The sequence below is a fragment of the Pteropus alecto genome, unplaced genomic scaffold, assembly GCF_000325575.1.
Source record: "Pteropus alecto unplaced genomic scaffold, ASM32557v1 scaffold1092, whole genome shotgun sequence".
Classification (NCBI taxonomy): domain Eukaryota; kingdom Metazoa; phylum Chordata; class Mammalia; order Chiroptera; family Pteropodidae; genus Pteropus; species Pteropus alecto.
In genome coordinates this window covers 18,341-42,482 of record NW_006432959.1, presented here as the reverse complement: position 1 = coordinate 42,482, position 24,142 = coordinate 18,341, and the positions used below count along the sequence as shown (strand labels likewise).

General features: G+C 37.0%; 1 protein-coding gene across 5 annotated transcripts in view; it reads right to left on the bottom strand.

The window, feature by feature from the left end:
* LOC102886562 (eukaryotic translation initiation factor 1A, X-chromosomal) overlaps positions 1 to 24,142 on the bottom strand; it is a 41,723-nt gene that overhangs the window by 5,219 nt on the left and 12,362 nt on the right. For 3 of the 5 annotated variants that reach the window (XM_025044031.1, XM_025044033.1, XM_025044034.1), the window contains 2 exons: positions 18,295 to 18,376; positions 17,079 to 17,230 (listed from right to left, as the gene is read on the bottom strand). In XM_025044031.1, the coding sequence (XP_024899799.1) occupies positions 17,079 to 17,230; positions 18,295 to 18,376 (234 nt within the window). Of the gene's footprint in view, positions 1 to 14,813; positions 15,809 to 17,078; positions 17,231 to 18,294; positions 18,377 to 24,142 lie in introns of those variants that run through there. The other 2 variants (XM_006907953.3, XM_025044032.1) reach the window with 2 other exon arrangements.

Below are 24,142 nucleotides of genomic sequence, written 5' to 3'. Positions count from 1 at the left end.
GCACCAGGGCCAGGTCGGCTGCACAGGGGCCCACCAGGGACTTACAGGAGGACACTGAGGTGTCGGAGTGAGGGCCAGAGGTAAGGATCTCTCCCGGACAGAAGTGCCAGTGGTATCTATTGCTCCTCTGTTGTGCCTACCCATTTCCCAGTGAACAGACTCTGTGCCACCATAACTGAGACATCATGACACTGGATAACAGAGGTCGCTCCACACAGAAGATTTCCTGAAATCCCACCTCTGCCAACTTGCGACCTGCCCAAGCCACATCAGGTATATCCTCAGCGAGTCAGGTGCTCTTTGCTGAGCAGCACCAAGACTCACGCTGGTGGCAGCTGAACTTGATTTTTCGTGTGGTTTCTTGAGGCAACTATAAGCAAGAAAAAAGCAGTTAGTTAGCTACAGGGAGCACCCATAAGACTGGCAGCTGATTTCTCAAAAGAAACCATGCCGGACAGAAGGGCTTGGCACAAAATATTCGACGTGATGAAGACCCAGGATCTACAACCAAGAATAATTTATCCAGAAAAGCTATCATTTAGACTTGAAGGACAGATAAAGAGCTTCCCAGAAAAAGATAAGCTAAAGGGATTTATCAACACCAAGCCAGTATTACAGAAATTGTTGGAGGGACTTCTTCATAAGAAAAAACATGTATCAAAAACAGCAATAAACGATGGTCATAACTACATTTCTATCGACAAGTACCTCAAATGGAAAAGAATTAAGTGCTTCAACCAAAAGATAGATGGCTGAATGGAAAAGAAAACAAGACTCCTACATATGCTGTCTACAAGAGACTCACTTCAGATTAAAAGACATACACAGACTAAAAGGAAGAGGGTGGAAAAATATATTGCCTTGATGGACCTAGAGGGTTTTGTGCTGAATAAAATGGGTTGGATAGAGAAAGACAAATATCGCATCATTTCACGTCCATGTGGAATCTAAAGCACAAAATAAACAACAACAAAGAAAGCAGCAATAAACTCATAGACACAGAGAATATTTTGAGGGTTACTAGATGCAAGGGGGGTTGGGGGACGCAAAAAAAGGCAAATGGATTAACAGTTACAGAACAGACACGGAGATGTAGAGTGTAGCATGAGGAAGATGGTTAATAATGTAATAAATATGTAAGGGGGAAGAGGGGTACTAGATTCAGTGGGGTGATTGCTTTGTGAGTTATGTGGATCTCTGATCAATGTGCTATACAACTGAAATGAATGTATTATTGTATGCCACCTATAAGTGATAAAAAAAAAAAACCCTCATTGAATTGTACAATGTATGAGCAACTAATTGTCTATATCATCTCTTACATCTCAGTAAAGAGAGGGGCTGGGGATAGATTCTGCTTCAAGTGATGCTACCAAAACAGCTTTTTTTTTTTAAAGGGGGTTGGGGTGGGGAATCAATCAATCAATCAATCAAGAGAGCACCCAGATGAAAAAAACACTTGGAATGAGTACAGGGTCACCAATGTTTTCCTTCAAAGAAATAACCTTTCAGAAAAAGAAAAATAATAAATAAATTAGTACATAAAGTGAAAAAAATTTTTGACTGAATATTGAATTTTACCCACAGGATGCAGATCACAGTCACACAGCCCTGTAGAGCTGACAGAGTTTTTTGTGAAATAGGAGGGAATAAACTACCCCAAGAACTCAATCCAGAGAAAAGAAGACTAAGTGACTGAAGAGTGATCAATCTTGTTTCCCGAAAGGTATTCCCTCCGCAAAAGAAAACAGGGAGTTCTCTGCACAGAAACTCCCTTGAAAAAGTTTCCTCAAAAGGCAATGAATTTTGGTTGTCAAGTTTGGGGAAGGCAGGAGTTAATTTGTGAGGAAACTAGAGTTTACTCTGTTTCTAGAAAGTGTCAGGCAGCAGTGTTACTAACATGCTCACAAATGCCTATGGCAATCCAGCAAGAATGTGTATTTTCACCATTTACTGAGAACATGGAGGCTCAAGAAATGTTATATAATTTTACCAAAGGTCACATTAGACTATTACTTTCCCATTCATGAATAGTGGAATCTGGGTTTTCACCCAGAATTTCATGATTCCCAGCCATTTCCTACACTGAAACATACTGTCTCTTGGGGAGTGAGGCCCTGAACTCACTCTGTCCAAAAACAGTCTTGTGTGAAGATTCATTCTTACACCACTTTTGGTGGATATGTATGCCTGCATTAACCAACCTGATCAACAAAGTGGAATAAGAAAATTTCTGGGGCCTAGAGGTAAGAAATATCCCTGGAATCTAGTCCGAACTCCCTTTCAGATATAGATTTACATGTCTGAAAAATAACCACATCCACTTAACTTTACTAACAGGACTTATCTTTGCCTCTTCCACTGTGATACAGTGAATAGCAAAACAGCCCTTGTCATAGACCAGTAGGAAATGTTCACCTGTCTTCTTCATGCTGATGATGTGTGATCATCAGTATGTACAAAAGACATCATTAATGCAAAGATGCTTTTCCTGTGAGGCAGGAGCACAGAGTCTGCTGCACTGAATATGAGAATGTTTGACTGGGCTGTCAGCCAACAATACTCAATGAGTGTGCTTGAATGAAAACAATCAACTCCTAGACTTGTCCCAGTCAATGACATAAACAGAACTGACTATATTTATGGTTGGTCTACCACTTCTTATGTTCTTGTATAATGACAGAACAAGACTGGCATGTGTTAATGCCCTCAGGATGCTAAGAAGATAGGCACACACTCAACAGGCCTCTGTGGGTACATGTGTGCATGCACACACACACACACAAATGAATGCAGAAGCCTCACATATAAGCAGGCAAGGCTTGTCAGGCTTCCCACACAGCAGATGGACTCATTTATTCCTTCTATGCCCTAATTCATCCAGAGTCCAGCCTCCAGGCATGCGGTTCTGAGAAGGAAGGAGCCAGGATGCAACAAGAACAAAGAAAAGAAAGGTGTTTTCTAAACACTTGCCTAGATCCTGGAGGAACTTCTGGTGCAGGACCTCATCTGGTATTGAACCTCCACACTCCTGACAAAGAAAAAAAACCCCACTTTTCTGGATACTACAAAGCTAACAAGCTGTGTTAGAAAGTACTGAACCCGTCACTCTGGGAGGAAAATGCAAACAGAACACCAAGGCAGAATTCTTAACTGCCCTTCTTGACTTCCTGCAGTCAAGTTCACACTGCAACTAGTCCTGTACTCTCATAGTATCTGTATCATGTAACTCTTGCTTTCAGTATACATAAAATCCACAACTTCTTCTGCCTGAGGCTTTATGTACCATCTTGAACTTTAAAACCTCCGGTATGGTCGTTGAAAGAGGTGCGCCACCTCTCACGAGAATTATACCTCAGTAATCTCTTAAGTTCAGGCTCATACAGGTGTCCTTTTCAACAAAGACTATTCTTAAACCTCTTTTACAGAGTCCCCCTCTAACTTTTTTTTTTTTTTTTTTCCTTTTTAAAAAGACATGATCATCAACCGAAATAATTTAAAAACTGGTCTTCAGTCACATTGCTTCAGATCACTAGAGAATTTGGCCAAGCATGAGGTTCTCAGTACAGGGTTTATTTTAAGTTTTCTTCAAAACCTAGTGTCACTCATTCACATTTCACCACTAAGGAAGAAGCGGCCAGCCCAGAGAAGTCAGTTGCAGAGGTAGCACATGAAGCAGAAACTGACCGGGACCGGGACAAGTGACAAATCCAGAACTCCAGACAACTGCTTCAAGATCTCTGAAAATCCCAGGACAAGCAAGAAACGGATTTCTATTACTGAAGAATTCACATAGTGCCAAAGAGAGGCCAAATAATCTGTCAGATATTTACCAACTGTCTCCTACATGGACCCTCAAATGCCTTCAACTGATTCCTGGGGTATTTTGAGCACTTTGGTTCTCACAAAGTTTTTTCCTCTGTCCACTGGCTCTCTCTCTATTCTCATAACACCAAGCCTTCCCTTGCAGTCTTCCCCCAATCTCACCATACTATCAGAGATAAACTATACCAGGCTGGCATTGCCTTTTCAGACCCTTGACACCTGAGAAACTTCTAGCCTAATTACATGAGTAGGATTCCTGCAGTACCATGGCACTGTCCTCATTTTCAAATCCTGCCCCATTTTCAAGGTTTAGTTTAAACATGTCAACCTCCTACCTCAGAGGGATTCATAACCTAATTGCCTCCCCTTTTTAGTGGGTTCCGGTAGCCTTCACTTTTCTATCAGTAACTTGCCAGCATAGTTGGATAAAATATAGGCTCTACCTTCACACTGTGCTACAGTATAATTCAGTTTTCCTACTGCTGGCTTTTGAGGACAAGCCTGGACCTTTTTTGCATTTTTCACACCTCTTTGCTGACTTCAGTTTTAGTCCTGGACAGCTCTCCCAGGCCATTACCTTAATAAGGTTTGTTCCTCCCAGGCTCTGTAGCAGGCATTCCACACCCAATTTCCTACTCCTTCTCCCTCCCCTGATCATTCTTCTGTCTTAGCGTTCTCACAAAGAAAATGTTATTTCCTCTAAATCGAACAGTACCAAGTATTGTTTTCTGACTGCATCATTTTTTGAAAACTGTTAGTCAACTACACACGTGGACATGGGGGAATCTGAAAGGCCATAAAGAGCTCATGAAAGTGAGTATAAAAAGACAATTGGATGAGATTCTCTCTATTGGGGTTTAAATCAAACTCTTTTTACATCTCTAAACAGAAAGGGCTTCCAACTGTTTGTCCACTGTTTGCCAGAGCTTCTAAGCAAGGGAAAACTTTGAACTGTTAGGAATAAGTTAAATATATGCACCCAGTTTTCTGGGCATCCCTTTTAGATGAGTAATGCAACATGTATGAATTATGCCAAATTTTTAGGAAAATATTTTACTTCAAAATTAGCAACATGTGAGGAAACATAGCAAACAGCTTGGCAAAATAAAGTCCTCAATCAGGGATTGGCTCTTCTTTCTGAGAGACCTTCTTTTTTGAATAGTAAGAGCTCTTCGTCATGTGCCAAGCATGCGTGTTCACATTTCAAGTCATTTCTTAAACCTGGGACAGACCTTTGCCAAGTAAGCTAAGGGTGTGGTAACACAAACTCCTGCCACCAACACTCACTACCAGGTATCTCTGGAAAACTGACAGCCAGTCTATAATACCTAGAAAGTCTGAGGTTGATAAATGAGAACGTGGGAGATGTCTGAATATAATGGATCACATAAATACATAGTGATACACGAATGAAAGCTCCCGAATGTGACAAGAAGCTACTGATCCTGGTGAGGGAGTTCTCGACACATAGCCAGACAGGACTTAACACTGATCTTATTTGCATAGAGCTGGGCAAGAGGTGAGGAGCTACGCCGATTTCTTGCATCTTCTGGTGAGCTGTAGGGCCTGAAAAGGTGCACACTGCTTTTCATATTGGAGGCTGTGGTGAGAGTCTCTGCCATGGGTCCAGACTGCACTGACTTCCTTCTGTGTCACTTTGATACGAAAACCCAGTACTCTGCCACGTTTGCTGTTCATTTTCTACCTATGCTGTCAAGTCCACTAAGTGGTCATGAAATTAGTGGTCTTGCAATCTTCCCAAAACAGCTGTGACAAATAGGAATTATCACCTCCTCACTCTGTTAAACCAATCTGAAAATGAAGTTCTGAGAACTTAAATCATTAATTAGTCCAAGCTGCCACAAGAACCTAAGTGAGGACTAAGGCTTGAATCCAGGCCTCCTGTATTTCCAAGTCCAAAATCTTGCCTTTGTAAAATATCGCCTTTGAAACAGACAGACCCCATGGTAATACCTTTGAAAATCGAATGCCAAAAAGCATGTCTTAAGTGTTTGCAGAGAGAAGTTAGTAGCATTATGCACTTAATTTGAAGTAAAGAACTCATTATGTAAAAGTTCTAGAAACCAGCAAGAGTATTTAAATATTCACGGAACCGAGAAAACATAAAAGAACAAGATTGACAGGGCTGATTGCTTAATATTACACCCACCTGAAAAAAACAAGCTCTGTAAGATAAACACACACACACACATGCTGCAGGCTCACCTAAGCCAAGTCACACTTCTCATATTTCTCCACCCCTGAAGGCTTTTCTAGAAGTGACCCCCACCTCTGAAAAAAAATAATGATTTCACCATCACTCTTTAATTTCCTACTTTGTATGTTTTAGTCTTATTCTGAAAATTGTACTTCCAGGAGTATTATTTCCTTTACTTGACAACATATCTAAAACAGATTCAAACTTAACAGTCACCTGCGTTAAATAACACTGTGATGCATTAAATAACACTATGATACTCGTGGGTGAGTCTTAAGATTTCTTATCCTTAGGCCTGCAACTTTCAAGCATTTTCACCCCTGGATCCCTTTTCGCTCTGTAGGGTCAGACCCTGGAGGAATGTGAAGAGCTTTTCTTTTGGAGGATTATTATTCACTGAAATTTACCACATCGGGAATTAACACTGAGACAATTTAGTTACTCATTTATAAATAATAATAAGCCCTTTATACACTTAACGCTTATAAATAAAAAGCAAATACTTTCCAAAAAAATTTCAGCGTGAGGACGGGCATGGTTTCACATTTCTGACAATCTCTTTAATGCCTGGTTTAGGAGAATACTGATGGGTTCTCACGTATGCTTTGGCATCAGTTCACGGGCTGCACTTCATTGCTTTCATTGAAGCACATGAACAAAAGATAGCTTTAGGCAAATAAGTAGTGTACTTGGAAAAGAGAGCATTTTAACAGCCATTCCAGGTGAATTCTTGGATGCACTTAGAGCAGTTCAAACTGTGGGATTAGCTAGTCTCACCTAGGGAAAACAAGGAGATTAAAAAAGAAGCCTAGACAAAAATAACATCTAGAAGTTGAGTACAGAAAAAAAATTATTATAAGAGTTTGGAGGATCAACTGTGTCAAGAGTACAGGACGAGGCAGCAGCCTGGCTCCTGACTGTGCCCTTTGAGAAGCATTCCGCTTTGTAGTTGGTCCTGAGGAATGCCACAGCTGGGACCACATAACAGCCTGAGAGAGCTGGGACCTCCCAGGCTGGGCCCCTCCACCGCCACGCTCCGGGCTTCATTTTAGAAAAGCCACGTGGTGCTGACACGGTCCGGTCACCAGCCCTGCCCGGGGGCTCAGGCCACTGGCCCGGCTCTGGGAGACCCGATATTAAAAGGACCATTTGCTTCAAAAAAAAGAAAAAAAAAGGAAAGAAGTTCAGAAGGAAACTGAACTTTGGGTGATGAACAACCTAAATAGATACACCTAAATAGATACAAGAGATACACCTAAAATAGTATGGAGAATTCAAAATGGATGTCAACAAAATATTTAAGTAACTTAGAGAAAGAAAGGAAAGAGAAAAACCAAAAGTAAAAATCAGACCCCCAAAGAGTAAACAGCAAGAAGTAACATCAGCAAGACTGCAGACTAGATAATCTTATGAAAAAACCCTGAAGACTTCCCCACAAAACTGTTAAAACTAATTTAAAGAATTCAGTAGAGTAGTGGGATACAAAATGAATCTACAACACACAAAAATCAGTGGTGTTACATAAAAAAGTAAAATACTCAGTAACAAATTTATCCAAAAAGACTAGAAATCTTACTTTAAAAACTAAAAAACATTAATAAAATAATTTAATACAAACATAAGTGGAAAGATATCTGTGTTCATGTACTGGAAGATTTAATATTGATCAGTTGTCCATATTGCCAAAAAAGGCCTAACGATTCAATGCAATACTCATCAAATTTCAATGACAATTTTCACAAAAAGAAAGATAAAAATCCTAAAATTTGTATAGAACCACAAAAGACTCTAAGTGGCCAAAACAATTCTTTAAAAAGACCAAAACTGTAATATCATACATCCTGATTTCAAAATATATTACAATGCTGCAACCATCAAAGTAGACTGACACCAGCACACAAAGAGATAAAAAGACCAGTGGAACAAAGCAAGGAGTCCAGATGGAAAATCACGTCAACTAAAATTTGACAAGACTGCCGTGAACACACAACTGAGAGAGAATACTCTTTATACAGATGGTAAAAAATAAACCCTAGATATCCAAATGCAAATGGACGGATGGACAGATGGACGGATGGACGGATGGACGGATGGGTGAGAGACAAAATTAAAACTAAATAACGTAGGACTATTAATTGCACCATACCAAAAAATTAATTAAAATGAATTCAATACTTAAACATAGGACCTGAAACATTAACACTTCTGAAAAAATAGGCAAAAATCTTCTTGATGTTGTTCTTGGCGGTAACTTTTTTGATTAAGACATAAAAGTACAGATAACAATAGCAGAAATTAGTAAGTGTGACAACATTAAACTGAAAGGTTTCTGCATGGGAAAGAAAAAAAATCAACAAAATGGAAAGGCATTCATGGATGTCAGGCTTATGTGGCATATGCTGTTATTATTTTACACTCCCTCAATAACAAAAATTTAGCCTCCATCAGGGGGGAAAAAAAAAAGTGCTTTTGGGAGCTGCGGGACCTGACAGGAGTCCAACCCACTTATATGTTAGACAAGTACCTATACGTTAGTCTTCACTGTGCATCCTGTAGTGGCCTGTGAACTGACAGAAGTCCTATAACAGGATATTAAAAGAGGCCATGTAGAGACAAGTAGGAGAGGCGACTGAGAATCAGGAGGGATATCTCAAGCTGCAGTGGTCCCACTGAGGAGCAAGGAGCCCAGTGCCACATCGGGATCTCCAGCCCAGGGTTCCAGTGCCAGGAAGAGAAGTCCCCATAAACTCTGGACGTGTAAACCAGTGGAGACTGTGGCTAAGTGAGATGGCTGAGTGAGGGTGGCTGGAGTCCCAGGCTTTCCACTTAAAGGGCCCACACATGGACTTACTTGCTGATGGACTCACTCACTCTGAGCTCCAGCCCTGGGACTAGAGCTTGGGGTGGAGCGGGAGGTAGAATGAAGGTAGACACCAGCAACATACTGGAGAAATCGGCTGTCTGGCTCCAGGGCTGGAGCAGCAAATTTCTCCCAGACAAAGCTGCTGGCAGAAGCCGTTTTCCCTTTGTTGAGCTCAGCCCACTCCAGGCATGCAGGCGGCCACCATATCTGAGTCTCCATTACCCTGGCTAACACCATTTGCCCAATCCTGATGATTCCCCGAGACCATGCGCCACCCAACCTGAGAGCCCACCCAAGCCCCTTCCAGTGGCTGTCCCACACAATTGGCTTGTCTTGGCTCATGCTTCAGACTTTCCTAAAATCTCTCAAAGGTTCACAAACCCCAAACACCTATGCCTCAACGTGCTCCATACCTGTTGCTAAGCAGCTCCAAACATAGAACTAGCAGCAACCAGCCTTGGTTGACAGCTTAGCCTCTCCCATGCACCTCCAAGTCCTCTATGTTTGGGAGACATCTGCATATTGCTTTGAGCAGGAAAAAGGCAGTTGAGCAGGAAAAAGGCAGCAGCTAAACTTGGCCTGCAGCAGGGGGCCCCCTCGGGAAGCCCGGGTACAACATGCCCAGTGCCTTGTTTGGACCGAGCCACCTCCAAAGACTACCTCTCGGGCTACCTCCACAGGTGGTACATATGTACAATGGAATAAAAAAGAATAAAATCTTACCATTTGTGACAACGTGGATGAACATGGAGATTATTATGCTAAGTGAAATAAATCAGAGGAAGACAAATACTATATGATGTCATTTATAAGTGGAATCTAAAGAATAACACAAACAAAACAGAAACAAACTCATATATACAGAGAACATTTTGATGGCTGCCAGATGGGAGGGGTTTTGGGGAGGTGGGATGAAACGGGGAAGGGATTAAGAAGTGCAAACTGGCAGTTACAAAATAGTCACAAAGATATAAATACAGCATAAGGAAAATAATCAATAATATTGTAACAGCTATGGTGCCAGGGGGGTACTAGATTTATCAGTGTGATCACTTCATTGTTATATAAATGTCTAAACACTATGTACCAGAAACTAATTATAATATTGTATGTTAACTGTAATTGAAAAAAAATTATTTAAAAAAAGATTTTTAGCTATAGGACACACACAGAAAAAGGATTCAAATTCCTAAAATCAGAAATGAAAGTGGAAACATTATGAATTCTACACAAATAAGATTATGAGAGCTATGAACAAATTAGATAACCTAGATGAAATGGACAAGTTCCTAGGAACACAGAACCTGCCAAGAATAAATCACACACACAAAAAACAGAAAATCTGAATACTTATAACTAGTAAGGTGACTGATTCAGTAATCAAAAAAAAAAAAAAAGAAAGGTAATCTACCAAGAAAGAAAAGCACAGGACCTAAGGGCTTTACTAGTGATTTCGACCAAACATTTAAAGATAAACTAAACCCAATTATTTTCAAACTTTTCCAAAAATTGAGTAGTACAAAACACTAACCCACGTTACAAAGCCAACACTACCCTGATGCCAAATCCAAAGACACAAGAAAACTACAGAACACTATTCCGTATGAACATTAACGTCAAAATCCTCAAGAATATAATAGCAAACCAAATTCATATTAAAAGGATTACGGATCCTTACCAAGTGGAATTTAGGCATGGATTGCAAGGGTTGGTCAGCATATAAAAATCAATGTAATACATTGCATTAATAACATGAAGAGGAAAAATCTCGATTATCTCAAGAGATGAAGGAAAAGCATTTGACAAACCTTAACATCTATAAAAAAACCACACAACAATAGGAAGAGAAGGATACTACCTCAACGTAAGGGCCATATGAAAAACCCACTGGAAACATTATACTCAATGGTGAAAAACTATAAATATTTCCTCTAAGATTAGTAACAAAGCAAAAATGGCTGTTCGTCATCACTTTGTTCAACAATGTACTGAAAGTTTTACCCAGATCAATTTAAGCAACAAAGAGAAGTAAAAGGCATCAAATTAGAAAGAAGTATGCGTTTGCAGATGATATAATCCTATATGTAGAAAACCCTACAGATTTCTCTCTCTCACACATGCACACAGAATGAACTCAGCAACGTAGCAGGATACAAAGTCAACGTGTGAACATCAGCTGCATTCCTGTAAGCAAACAATGAACAATCTAAAAAGGAAATTATACAATTCCATTTATAATATCCTCAAAAATAATAATATAGTTAGAAATTAACTTAAAGAGGTGAAAGACTTGCCCAATAAAAACTATAAATGCTAAAGAAATTAAGGTAAGACATAAGTAAATTAAAACACATCAGAAGTTCATGGATTAGAGACAAAATTTTTTAAATGTAAAAAATTGCCCAAAGTCATCTACAGACTCAAAGCAATCCCTACCAAAACCCCAACAAAATTGTTTGCAGACATAGGAAAAACCCATCCTACAACTCACATGAACACTCAAGGGATGCTGAAAAGTCGAAACAATCTTGAAAAAGAACAGAACTGGAGGAACTCACATTTCCTGATTTCAAAACTTAACACATAGCTACTGTCATCAAACAGTGTGGTGCTGGCATGAAGATAGACAAACAGACCAAAAACAAAACAAAACAAAACAAAACAAACAAACAAAAGAACAGAAAGCCCAGATATAAACCCTCAAATATATGGTCAAATGATTTCCAACAAGGGTTTCAAGACCACTCAATGAAGAACAGTTTTGAAACAAATACTGAAGGAAAAAAAAAACAAATCCACATTCAAAGAATAAAGTGGGACCCTTACCTTAAACAATACACAAAAATTAAACTTAATTGGAGCAAGGACTTAAGTGTAAGACCTAAACCACAAACCAGAGAACAAAAGCTCCTGTAGACTTGGCAATAAAATTTTGGATATGACACCAAAGGCATAGGTAACAAGCAAAACGGATGGACTAAACACAAATATTTTAAAATTTTGTGCCTCGAAAGACATCATAGAGTAAAAAAGCAATCCACAGAATGGGCGATAACTGCAAATCATACATCTGATGGGAGATTAACAACCAGTACATACGGACAACTCCTAACACTGAAAATGCAATGGGTGGATGTGAACAGACATTTCTCCGAAGAAGATATACAAGTGGCCAATAAACATCTGAAAAGATGCTCAATATCACTAATCATCAAGGAAATGTATATCAAAACAAGACCCCAGCTCACATTCAGGAGGATGGCTAATACACATACTGAAGGTCTCTCTGACTTAGGATGATTGATTAAACTTAACAATTTTTGAACTTTACAATGGTGCAAAAGCAATACACATTTCAATGGAAACCATATTTTAAATTTTGTTATTTTCTCAAGCTAGCAACATTTAGTATACTTTCTTGTGGCAACTGGACAGTGGCAGAGCCACACCTCCCAGTAGGCCACATGATAAAAAGGGTAAACAACATATTTTCTACAGTATACCGTGTTGCTCGTGGATTTTTTGTTTTGGATCTTGTTTCCATATCCCACCACCCGTACAAATCACCATCTGTGTCTACCCCTTCCCGGATAAAAAGGAGGTTGAGATGAAACTCAAGATAACTGTCTAACTGTAGGCTAATGTTAAGTGTTTTGAGCACCTTTAAGGTAAGGCTAAGCTATGTTATTAGGTAAGTTAGGTAAATATTTAATGCATTTTCACTTGATATTTTCCACTTACAATCGATTTATCATGACAGAACACTATCGTAAGCTGAAGATCATCTATATTTTTTTTAAAAAGTTTTGGGAAAGATGAGGAAAAATCAAAACCCTTGGGCACCCTTGGTGAGAATGTAAAATGGCACAGCCGTTGTGAAAAACTGTATGGCATTTTCTCAGAAATTTTTAAATAATGTTTAGTTTAGGGTATAGTTTTGCAAGATAAAAAGGATTATGAGCATAGGTGGTGGTAATGATTGCTTAAATATTTAAATGTATTTAATACCACTGAACTTTACATTTAAAAGTGGTTATGATGGTTAACTTTGCTGTGTTTTACCACAATAAAGAAAATGAGAAAAACCTTTGTTTCATGTCAAACAAAATTTAATGCTGTAATTTAAATCTGTATAAACATACGAAAAGTCAACAATAAATGTTTTATTCAAAATGTGTTTATACCTATTTGTGAATACTGACAGCACATACCTAATTAAAAACTATTTGCTTCATGTAGGAATTATCACAAATTTTGTAAAAAGTTGTATTTTTAGCCATGATCCCAGAGATATAGCAAAAATAACCCAAATGACTGTTCCTTAATATAAGACTGTCTATAAAATATAGTTTATAGGACCAGTAAGAGGGAGGTGCTTTAGAGGCTGGACATTTAAGAATGAGTTAATAGTCAATTAATTAAATGTTACCAGTCCCTTTACATAAATACTTATCAGTTTATTTAGTCACCTTTAATGTCATTTATACTCATAAAAATGCAACCCTACTGAATTCATTGTACATCCTCTTAGCAAGTTAATCAGTATCAAATCACTGGGGTTTTTTTTTTTTCTCGGCCTTCAAATATCTTTTTAACTTTTTAGACACAACTTGTTATATTTTGAAAAGTCAAAGAGTGTAACAGAAATTTCTTTCATCCCTTATTTGAAATATAATGAAATTCATATATCTAAAAAATTTCTACATATATTTTTCCAAAATAAATCTTCCATGCAATATTGCACATGAGCTACTTCTATCCAACTAATATTTAATTATGATTCTCTATTTTCCAGGATGAAACATGCTGGACTGTTACTAAGTAGCAAGAATAGAAATGTATCAGCAGTGTCCCAGTCCATTCAGGCTGTTATAACGAAATACTATACTGGGTGGTTTATAAAGAGAAATTTCCTACAGTTCCATACAATGGAAGTCTAGGATCACGGTGCCAACTACAGCTTGGGTTCTGGTGAAAGCCCTCTTCTGCATTGCAAACTGAGACTCTTCCCTGGGTCCTCTCAGGGTGGAAGCCCCCTCTCTGGGGTTTCTTCTATAACAGCACTAATCTCATTCATAAGAGTTTCATCCTGATGATCTAATCCCCTCCCAAAGGCCCCACTTCCTAAAAAAAGCCTCTTCAGGTGGTAGCATTTCAACATGAATGTTAGGGCGCACACACAGACCACAGCAACTAGCGAATACAAACTGGGAATATAGTTGCACTTCTTAAAGAAACTCTTTAGACAATCCATATTTGATAGAGGAAGTCAGTAGGAAAACACGTGTTTTTAGTGGCTCTAACCTACCATGTACTGTATCATGTATGCAGTTTCTGACACTCTTGGCAAAATATAGAAGGGGGATATATTAACTCAATATACCTTTCTCTTCAAAAGGCTAAACATCTCAGCAAGTTTTGGTTACCCATAAACAATCACTAAGCTAATTCTTCAAAGCGGGGTTTCTTTTGGGAATATTAAAACCTCAGTCATTGGTCTCACATTGGCCTCACTTGTATTCCACCTATTTAGGGTAAGAACCATGAATCACATTAGTGCACTCAGATTTTGGCCTCCTTTTTGACTCTGGATTTTCACACTTAGGAAATTAAATTATAACAAGGTGAGATAAAAGCTTTCCTCTCCTTAGTATTTGTTATATTAATGTTATTGAAACCAGATAAAGGTGTATTCCCTTTATAATTTTCACTGCTGAAAAATCCTCTGAAGAAAAAATGGTTTGCAAATTACTTAATGAACATTTTCTATTAAATTTGTAAAAGATTTAAGTGTGGCTAGAGTTTAACTAGTCCTGTCCTTACTTTATCTAAATTACTAGTAAAATATATGCAAAAAAAGTTGGTACGCACAACAAAATACACCAGTAACCCAAAGAAAAGCCAAAATACACTCAATGTGACATTTTATTGTATTATTTAGCTTTTGGTTCCTTCCTTTTCCTTATGCCAGTTCCTTAACTGGCAATAATTTAAGAAAGGCTTAGTTTTTAGAATTTATTATGAAATGTGTTTTTTATTTATACACTGTAATTTAATTGCTCATAAAGTCCAAAACTATAGGTTACAAATACAGATGACTTTTGACAATAAAATGACATATTTTAACATAACATTTTTTTATAGTAAAAATTATTCCACTAAAAGTTGCCATTAAAAGTTGTCTTACTTAAGAAAATTTCCACATATTAAGTGAAAAACACTATCAACTAATATATCAATATTTCCAATATTAAGATAATTGGGCATTAATTATTAGCATTGAATTTTTGCCACTACAAATCTTACAAATTCAAAATTACTACTCAAACTCATGTTCTAAAAGCTGTATTTTGAAATGCTTTTTTTGATGGTGACAACATAAAATGATGAAAAGAATGTTATCAAACAGTATAAAAATACATACAGCTACATAAATATGAAAATAGCCCCTTTTCTTGACTTCAGATGTAGATTTCTGCCTTCCTTAAATTTAAACTAAAATCTCAAGAGAACATCTAGGTAACTGGAACATATAGAAAGAGTTTCTAAACAGACTAGTTGGCCCTAGGGCTTAACGCAGTCTATGATAAAGCAATTTATTAAAAATATCCATTAAAGCCTTCTTTTATTAATATACTTTCTCCTACTATTTTAAATAACAGATACTGTGGTCTACCACTAAGTTCTATTACATCAAAAGAATAAATTGTTAACATTTCACTTAAGATAATTCAGCTTTGGCGGTTTTTAAAGAAATATAATAAATACTTTAAACAATGAAATAAATCAGTGTGTCCTAACAAACTGCATTCATGTTTAATGAAGTTTTGGTCTTCTTAACAGGTGATGGCCAAAATCCAAATCGTAGAGCAATACTCAGAAACTTTGAGTTCAATTTAGATCTGTAAGTGAAAAAAACATCAGGTCCATCGGGGGGAAAAAAATTCTTATAATACAGCAGTCTACGGAATATAAAGACCCCCTTAGGGTATCTAGAAAACAAATCCTTTGAACAGAAAAATTTTCTCAGTTCACACGTTACCAGTAAATCTTTATGATGTCTTTGAAACTGTTGTTATGTTTTGCAGACTATTCTTAATGAAGTTTAGCATCTCCTCCCTTTGTGTTAGTAGTTAAAGTCCTTATGTGTTGGAGGGGGAACTAAAATTCCGTTAAGTGTGGTACTAAACCAAATTCTCCTGAGTCAATTTAGGCATAGGAGTAAAACTAGAACACCTGTAAATCATCTGGAGAAATGACTCTGGAAGGATTCTTAGATAATAAAACTCTTATAAGTCTTCAGTGTATTCCCAACTCAGTTACTTAGGCCCAATTCCAAAGAAACTGTTGGCACCAATCCAGAAAGTAGTTTTCTTTTGAATGATGCCTTGACCCTGTCATGGCTTCCTATCCATTCTTGCGCTCTGGTTAGGTTTCTAGCCTTCAATCCCAGCTCAGCTGTCAAAATGTTCAGATCTGCCCTTAATACACAACACAACTGCTGCATTTTAGGGGTTCTTGTCACAGAAGATAATTGTTAATTTTACTGTCAAAGTATTAATTTAGTCACATGAATCTTTATTTGTCATTGTTTTCCATTTCCTATTTCTCAGTATTCTTTAAAACCCACATTAACATTGGTATAGCACACATGATTAAAATTCATAAATGCGTGGTAAAAAAATTGGTAAAAATCTACATCAGAGATATCACTCAATTTTTCTTTCACGGTATGAGTAATCTAAATGATGTAGAAATACATCAAAATATAATATAAATTGACAGACGAATAGAAGGATAAATGTGACAGATCAAGTATAGATAATGTAATGGCCAATGACATCTGATGAAATAATGTAATCCCAATACATACCTTGGTAACAGGCCTCCATTTCAGTATGGCTTTTGGAGTATATTACAATTTAAACCTCAGCAAGCTGGTTCGAACATGATTCTTCTAACATACTGACATTTCATTTAAGAGAAAGCACATTCTCAAAACTGTCTGCTACATTTCTTATTAGCTATCTCTATAAATACTCTTACTTATCCAAGATATCATTTTCAACAGATTATAAGGTTTCTCAAAAAGTATGAAAAGTCTGAGTAGCTAGTTTCTTAATAATTCATAAAGAGGACAAACAAAAACCCACAAAGTTCATACATACTTACATCATCAATGTCTTCATCATCATCTCCAATATCATCAAACTGAATTTCATCATCATCTCCAGGACCGAATGTATCTGTTTCATTGATTTTAGCTATAGACACAATAATTAATATTCTCATATGTATAATCAAGATGTTATCCGATGAACTATCTAGTAAAAGAAATGTGTTTGATACAAAATACTGAACTATAAAAGTCTTTTACAAGCGATACCTAAATTCAAATATTTCAAGAAAAATCCTCCTAACTACTAAGAAATCACCACACAGTAAATTCACACACACAAAAAAAACATGCCCAGATCACGAATTACAATGAAGAGTTATATGTACTATATTTTTATTTTGTTCAAGAAGAGTATCATAAGGCTGGCAGCTATAATTACACTAACTTAGTAGCTCTTACTTAACAGGTGATGGCCGAAATCCAAATTGTAGAGCAAGTATGCTTTTATGAACACATGCTATCAACTTATCCTCAGCAAATACAAGGTTTTCCTAAATAAAAAGAGCTCATTCACCAACTATTAGACTTAGCAAATCAGAAGACCTGGTCAAATCATGTTTATCTCATTTTCAAATATTTAAGCACTTCTACAAAAATGCCAATAATTTCACCAGAATTTTCATTATAAATGAAAAAATCTTATATTAGCATTATAAAATCCGATGGAATATAACAAATAACATAGCTGCCAAGTGAAATTATGAGCTTAGGAAACAGTATATTTCCTCTTTGATGTTATGAGAAACTTATTTGAATCTTGAAGTATACTTCAGTGAGAATGCAATACTTGGCCACCAAGGAAAAAAACAGCCGTAAAAAAAAAAAATACACACACAATACTGAAATTCGCTAAGTTAACTGAACACTGAATTCTATATAAATCAATACCAGTATCATAATTGTTTCCTGGTATATCTAAAACCTAAAAATCTCTTGAGAATTGCAAGAAAACACTGTAACAAAGGTATTACTCTTAACACAAGTCCAAAGCTTATAAACTTTTAAACTCCCCACCAAAAGAACATTTATTAGAAACAGAATTCTATCCATTATTAAAGTATTAACATTATGAAGACAGGCATACTCAAAACTAACTTTGTTAAGTATATACAGAAACAACATGTACAAGAGACAGATTCTATCAAAATTGCTTCACCTAAACACCAACAAATAATTCCATAAGCCAGGAAAACATAAATTTAACATTACCATGTTCTGGAAGCTCGCCATATGCCTTCAGACTTCTAGCTTCATCTGCATTATATTTTAAAATTACATCCGCTTTGTTATCCTTAGAAATAAACAGGTAACTTTAAAAACTGACTATGCCAAAATATCATCAGTTCTTTTATAAATTACTTTCAAGTTAAATACATTAAAAGCTCACTTAATTGTTTTGTTACAAACTGTTTTTTCTTCCCCTACCCTCTACATTCTTAAAAAAAATATCCTTGGGTTTAAAGGAAGACAACTAAATGACTGACAAATAATAATTAATAATCTAGAAAAATTACTTATAAAATTCATTTTAAAAGAAGGGGAAAAAATAGGAGAAAAAATGTGCAAGGTGGTTGCTTCCCTATCAGAACTGCTTGGGGCTTTATAAACATACCTACATCTCTTGATGTCTGACAGACCTGAGGTGAAGTCCAAAAATCTGTACTTTTATCTGTCTGTGTGTCTGTCAACAGAGACAAGACCTAAAACAGAGGCAGAATTAGACAGACTAGAGAGGAGAAAGAGGAATAGGGAGGGGGAGATAAAAGAAAACCCCAAATATCCATCCATCCATCCATCCATCCATCCATCTTTTGGTAATATTGGCTAACAAAATCCAGTTAAGTTTTCTCTGTACAACATAACTAAATGTATACACCCATAGACAGATTTCTTGTGTCACCACTTATCTGACCCCTTTTACCCCATTTACTTTCCTCCTCCCCTCTAATAACCACTAGTCTATTGTCCATGTCCATGAGTTTCATTTTGTTTGTCCTGTTCATTTGTTGCTTTTAGGTTTATATCCCACATATAAGTGACATCATGTGGTTTTCAACGTTTTCTGTCTGGCCCATTTTGCTTAGCATGAGTATCTCGAGGTCCATCCACGTTGTTGCAAATGGCAGTATTTCATCTCTTCTTGTGGCTGAGTAATACTCCATTGTATAATAAATGTACCACAGATTTATCCAATTGTCTGTTGATGGACATTTAGGTTTCTTCCATATCTTGGCTTTTGGAAATAGTGGTGCAATGAACATAAGTTTGCATCTATCTTTTGGACTTAGTGTTTTGGATTTCTTTGGATAATTACCCAGTAGGTAGTGCTGGATCATGTGGTAGATCAATTCTTGGTTTTTTGAGAAAGCTGGTAATGTTTTCCCTAGTTGCCGTATCAATTTGCAGTTTCGCCAGGAGTGTATGAAGCTTCTTTTTCTCCACATCCTCTCCGACCTTTGTTATTACTTGTCTTGTTGGTTATAGCTATTCTAACAGGTGTGAGATGGAATCTCACTGTGGTTGTGATTTGCATTTCTCTAATAGCTAGTGACGATGAGCATCTTTTCCTATGTTTGCTGGCCATTTGTATGTCCTCTATGGAAAAGTGTCTGTTCAGGTTCTCTGCCCATTTTTTTATTAGATTGTTTGTTTTGTTGTTGTTGTTGCTATTGAGTTGTATGAGTTCTTTGCATATTTTGGATATTAGGCCCTTATCGGAGGCATTGCTTGCACAAAAATCTGTATTTAAAAATCTGTATTTCTTTTGGCTCTTTATGATACAAATGCCCCCGAGAACTACTGTCCTAAAATTTTCACATTTCACCATTTTAAATAATCTGAGTCATTTAGAGGGGGGAAAAAATAGAGTCTATATGCTTATAATCAGTGTAAAAAAAAATCCAAAGAAACAAAACTAAAATTATCACAGTAATACAACCATAGGGGGAGACATGAAGCCACACTTCTCAAACTGTAATGTGCATACAAAACACACAAGAATTTTGTTTGATTTAGATTTCTTTTACCATTCAATAGGTACAAGATTGGGCTTAAACCTGAATTTCTAACATGCTTCCAGATGATGCTGGTGCTGCTATAACCTTAGGACCACTTTTTGAGTAGCAAGGGTTATTCACAAAAGATAAAGAATCAGAAGCACCCGTCTTGGATATCACTTTAATGTTAGAATATCAATCCTTTTAAGAATTGTAGTTTCATTGCCATAAAACAGGGAATTAATTATTCTCTGCATTTTGAGAGTTTATATGCAATTAGAACCAGATAATGGACATAAAAATGAAACATTTTTAAAGACGGATCACAGTTTTTATCATAGAATTTTTGTTAAAAAAAGAAAGAAAATCAATATATGAATGAGTCAAAAATAGATACAAAAAAATGAATTCAGTACAGTTGCAGATACAATTCAACAACCAAAAATCGAAAACTGGTTATCTCTATAAAACAGAAATGACCTATTTAAAAACAAACAAACAAACAAACAAACAAATACCTTAACCGAAACAGCATCAAAACAAAATACTTAGTAATAAATTTAACTAAAGAGATGGAAGATCTGTACACCGAAAACTATAAGATATTGATGAAAAGAAACAGCAGAAAAATGTGTTCTTGAATCCTGGAATAATTAATATTATTAGTGTCCACACCAACCAAAACAATGCATAGATTTAATGTAATTTCTATCAAACTCCAATGGCATTCTTCACAAAAACACAAAAACCCTAACATTTGTAAGGAGCCACAAAGACTACAAATACCAAAGCAATCCTGAAAAAGAACAAAGCTGCAGGCATCATATTTACTAACGGCAAACTATCCTACAGTGATCAACACAGTATGATACTGGCATTAAATCAGACATACAGAATAATGGAACAGAAACAAGAGCCTACAAATAAACCTTCGCATATGTGGTCAAGTAACACTTGACAAGGAAACCATGAATACTCAACTGGGAAAGTATAATCTCTACCATAAATGGTTGGGAAAACTGGATAAAAACATGCAGAAAAATGAAACTGAACCCCACTCACAAAAAATTTACTTGAAGTAGATCAAGGACTTCAGAAGACCTGAAACTATAGAACTACTGCAATAAAACACAGGGATAAAAGACCTACATTAGGCTTGGCAATTATTTTTTGGATATGACAACAAAAGCACAAGCAACAAAAGCAAAAAACAAGTGTAACATCAAACTAAATGGCTTCTGCATAGCAAAAGAAAGAAATAACAAAATGAAAAAGTGACCTACAAAATGGGAGAAAATATCTGCAAACCACATACTTTCTAAAGAGTTAATATCTAAAAATATAGAAAGAACTCATACAACACAATAACGAAGCAGCACATCACTTAATTCAAAGTGGACAAAAAACCTAACACTTTTTCCCCAAAAGGCCAAATAGTATGAAGACATTTTCATCACTAATCATCAGAGAAATGCCTATCGCCTCATACTTCTTAGAATGACTACTACCAAAAAGACAAGAGGCAAATGCTAAGTATTATGCATTAATGATGGGAATGTATATTGGTGCAATCACTATGAAAAACAGTGGAAGTGTGCTTCAAAAGATTAAAAAGAAAACAAAAAACAGGGTCTCAGAAATAGTTAAACCCCATGTTCACCATAGGCAAGACATGGAAGCAACCTAAGTGTCCACCACTGAATAAATGGAAAAAGATGTCTCTTCACATCCACACATACACACCCACACAGATATATTATTCAGCTCTGAGAAAAAAGAAATCCTGTCAGTTGTGACAATATGAATGAACCTGGAGAGTGATATAAGACAGAGAAGAGAAATATTATAAGATTTCACAAGTATGACCCAAAAAGCCAAACTCACAGAAACAGAGAGTAGAGTGGTGGTGGCCAAAGTGGCGTAGGATGTTGGAAAAATGAGATGTTGGCCAAACAGTACAAAGTTTCAGTTATAGGATGAGTAAGTTCAAAGTACAGCATATTGACTGTAATTAACAACACTGTATTATATAAAAGAGAACAGTCTCTCCACAAAAAAAGAAATGGCAATTACGTGACTGTATGAAGGTGTTTAACTAATGGTGCAGTGGGAATCATTTTGCTATATAAAGATATCAAATCATCAGACTGTGCATCTTAAATGATATATGTCAATTGTATCTCAACAGAGCTGGAAAGAAACATACAAACAAAGTGATATTCATAAGAATTGTAGCTTAAGGACTTTCTAAAATCCACTCCTTCAGAAAATGGCCAAATTTATCAAAATCAATTTTATCAGAACTCTGGAAATTAACCTAATGCTTGCAATCATTGAGCGTTTACACCAAAAATATGGTGAAATATTGGTAAGAACAAGCACTGTAGTGTTTTACCTTGCTCTATTCCCTTCCCTTCACCCTAGTTCCAGGTAGCCAAGAAAACCAGCAACCACTGAAGGGGCAGTACGTATTTCAAGATCCTTCAAAACACCATTTTAGAGAACTGCATGGAAGTTCTGGGAAACTGCCACTTGTAGAAATTTACTTTACCTTATTAAGAGTCTATTAATTTTTAATATTTTCCCTCTGGGGCTTTTATTGAAAATTTGTGGCAATTTTTTAACACTGCAATGACTTTATGTGATAATAGTTGAGGCAAACAAGAACCTGCTTTGGAATGAGATGTGCATAGAAGACTTGAAAATTCCAACATATTCTTGTCCTAATGACAAGAAGCTACGTAGTCTGTCACAAATGCCATGAGAAGCTTTCTGTTATTAGGAATATTTTAATTATCTACACATTTTGAGGAAATCAGTTAATTCTTGTCTTCACGACTATATGCCCTAGAAGAATCTATGTGAACCACATGCCCATGGCTGTACATACACTCAAAATAGACCAACAAATATCTTAATCTCCCAGCTCTGACTGACCTTGAGATTCTGCACACATGAAATGAAGACTAAGGCAGAGTTGCAAAGTCCCTAGCTGAGTGTGGAAGGTATGCCCCAACATACACAGAAACATGGCAGAGTGAGAGACGTCCCCCCACCTTTCCCCTTGAAACAATAAGCTGAACATCTAAAACACAGCAAAAAAGAACACCCCAAAATGGACACCAGCACGTCTGAGCGTGGCATCTGCACACAAGAGCTACCACAGGCCAGAACCCTTGGGCGGTAGACTGGGAGAAACAAAGAAGGTGCCTCTGGCAGCTAGAGCTCCCTGCAGAGGGAGGGGAAAGGGAGTGTGAGAGGAGAAGGAGTGGCAGGTTCCTTGAACAGCCTGGCCTGGGAGAGCTGTGGGCACCACGGGGCTGGCGGCAAGAGATGTGGGAATGGCAGAAAAACAGCAGTTTTTTATTTCCAGTCCCGGTTGCAAAATGCAAAGCTGAGCCGCAGCCCCCACCCCCTAACCCTGAGGGCCCCTCCTCTCATACCTTCCAAGACTGAACACCTGGAAACCCAGGGCGATTCTGAGCAAATGCTACCGGAACTGTCGCTAACACTGACAGAGACTGAGACTGGAAGTAGCGAGCATGACTGAATATCTATATGGAAAAAACAGCATTTTTAAAGCTTTATATAAAGCAGAGATCCAAGAGGCTTAGACGCCACTTACTGGAAACCAAAACAAAAGCGCCTTCTTTGTAGCAGGCTAAACAGAGACCTTTATATAATAAATCTTCTTTCTGGAACAAAAGCAGAATACACTTCCATTGATGCCCAGGTGGAGAAATAAATAGCCCATTAAACACCATGAACAACCATGGTGACAAGGCAGCTCAGAAAGAGAGAGAAAAATCTGCAGAAAATGAGCTTACAGACATAGAAATATGCAACTTAAATGACAGAGAATTCAAGACAGTACTTCTAAAATAGCTCAATGACATCCAAAATCCTCAAATCAATAATTTCAGGAAATGAAAAAAACACCTAGATGAGCATAATGAGTTCTTTAGAGCAAGGAGACTGAAATCCTCAAAAAGAACCAAATAGAACTTCCAGAGATGAAGAACACACAGCAAGAGATGAAAAATGAAATAGCAAGCTTGGGA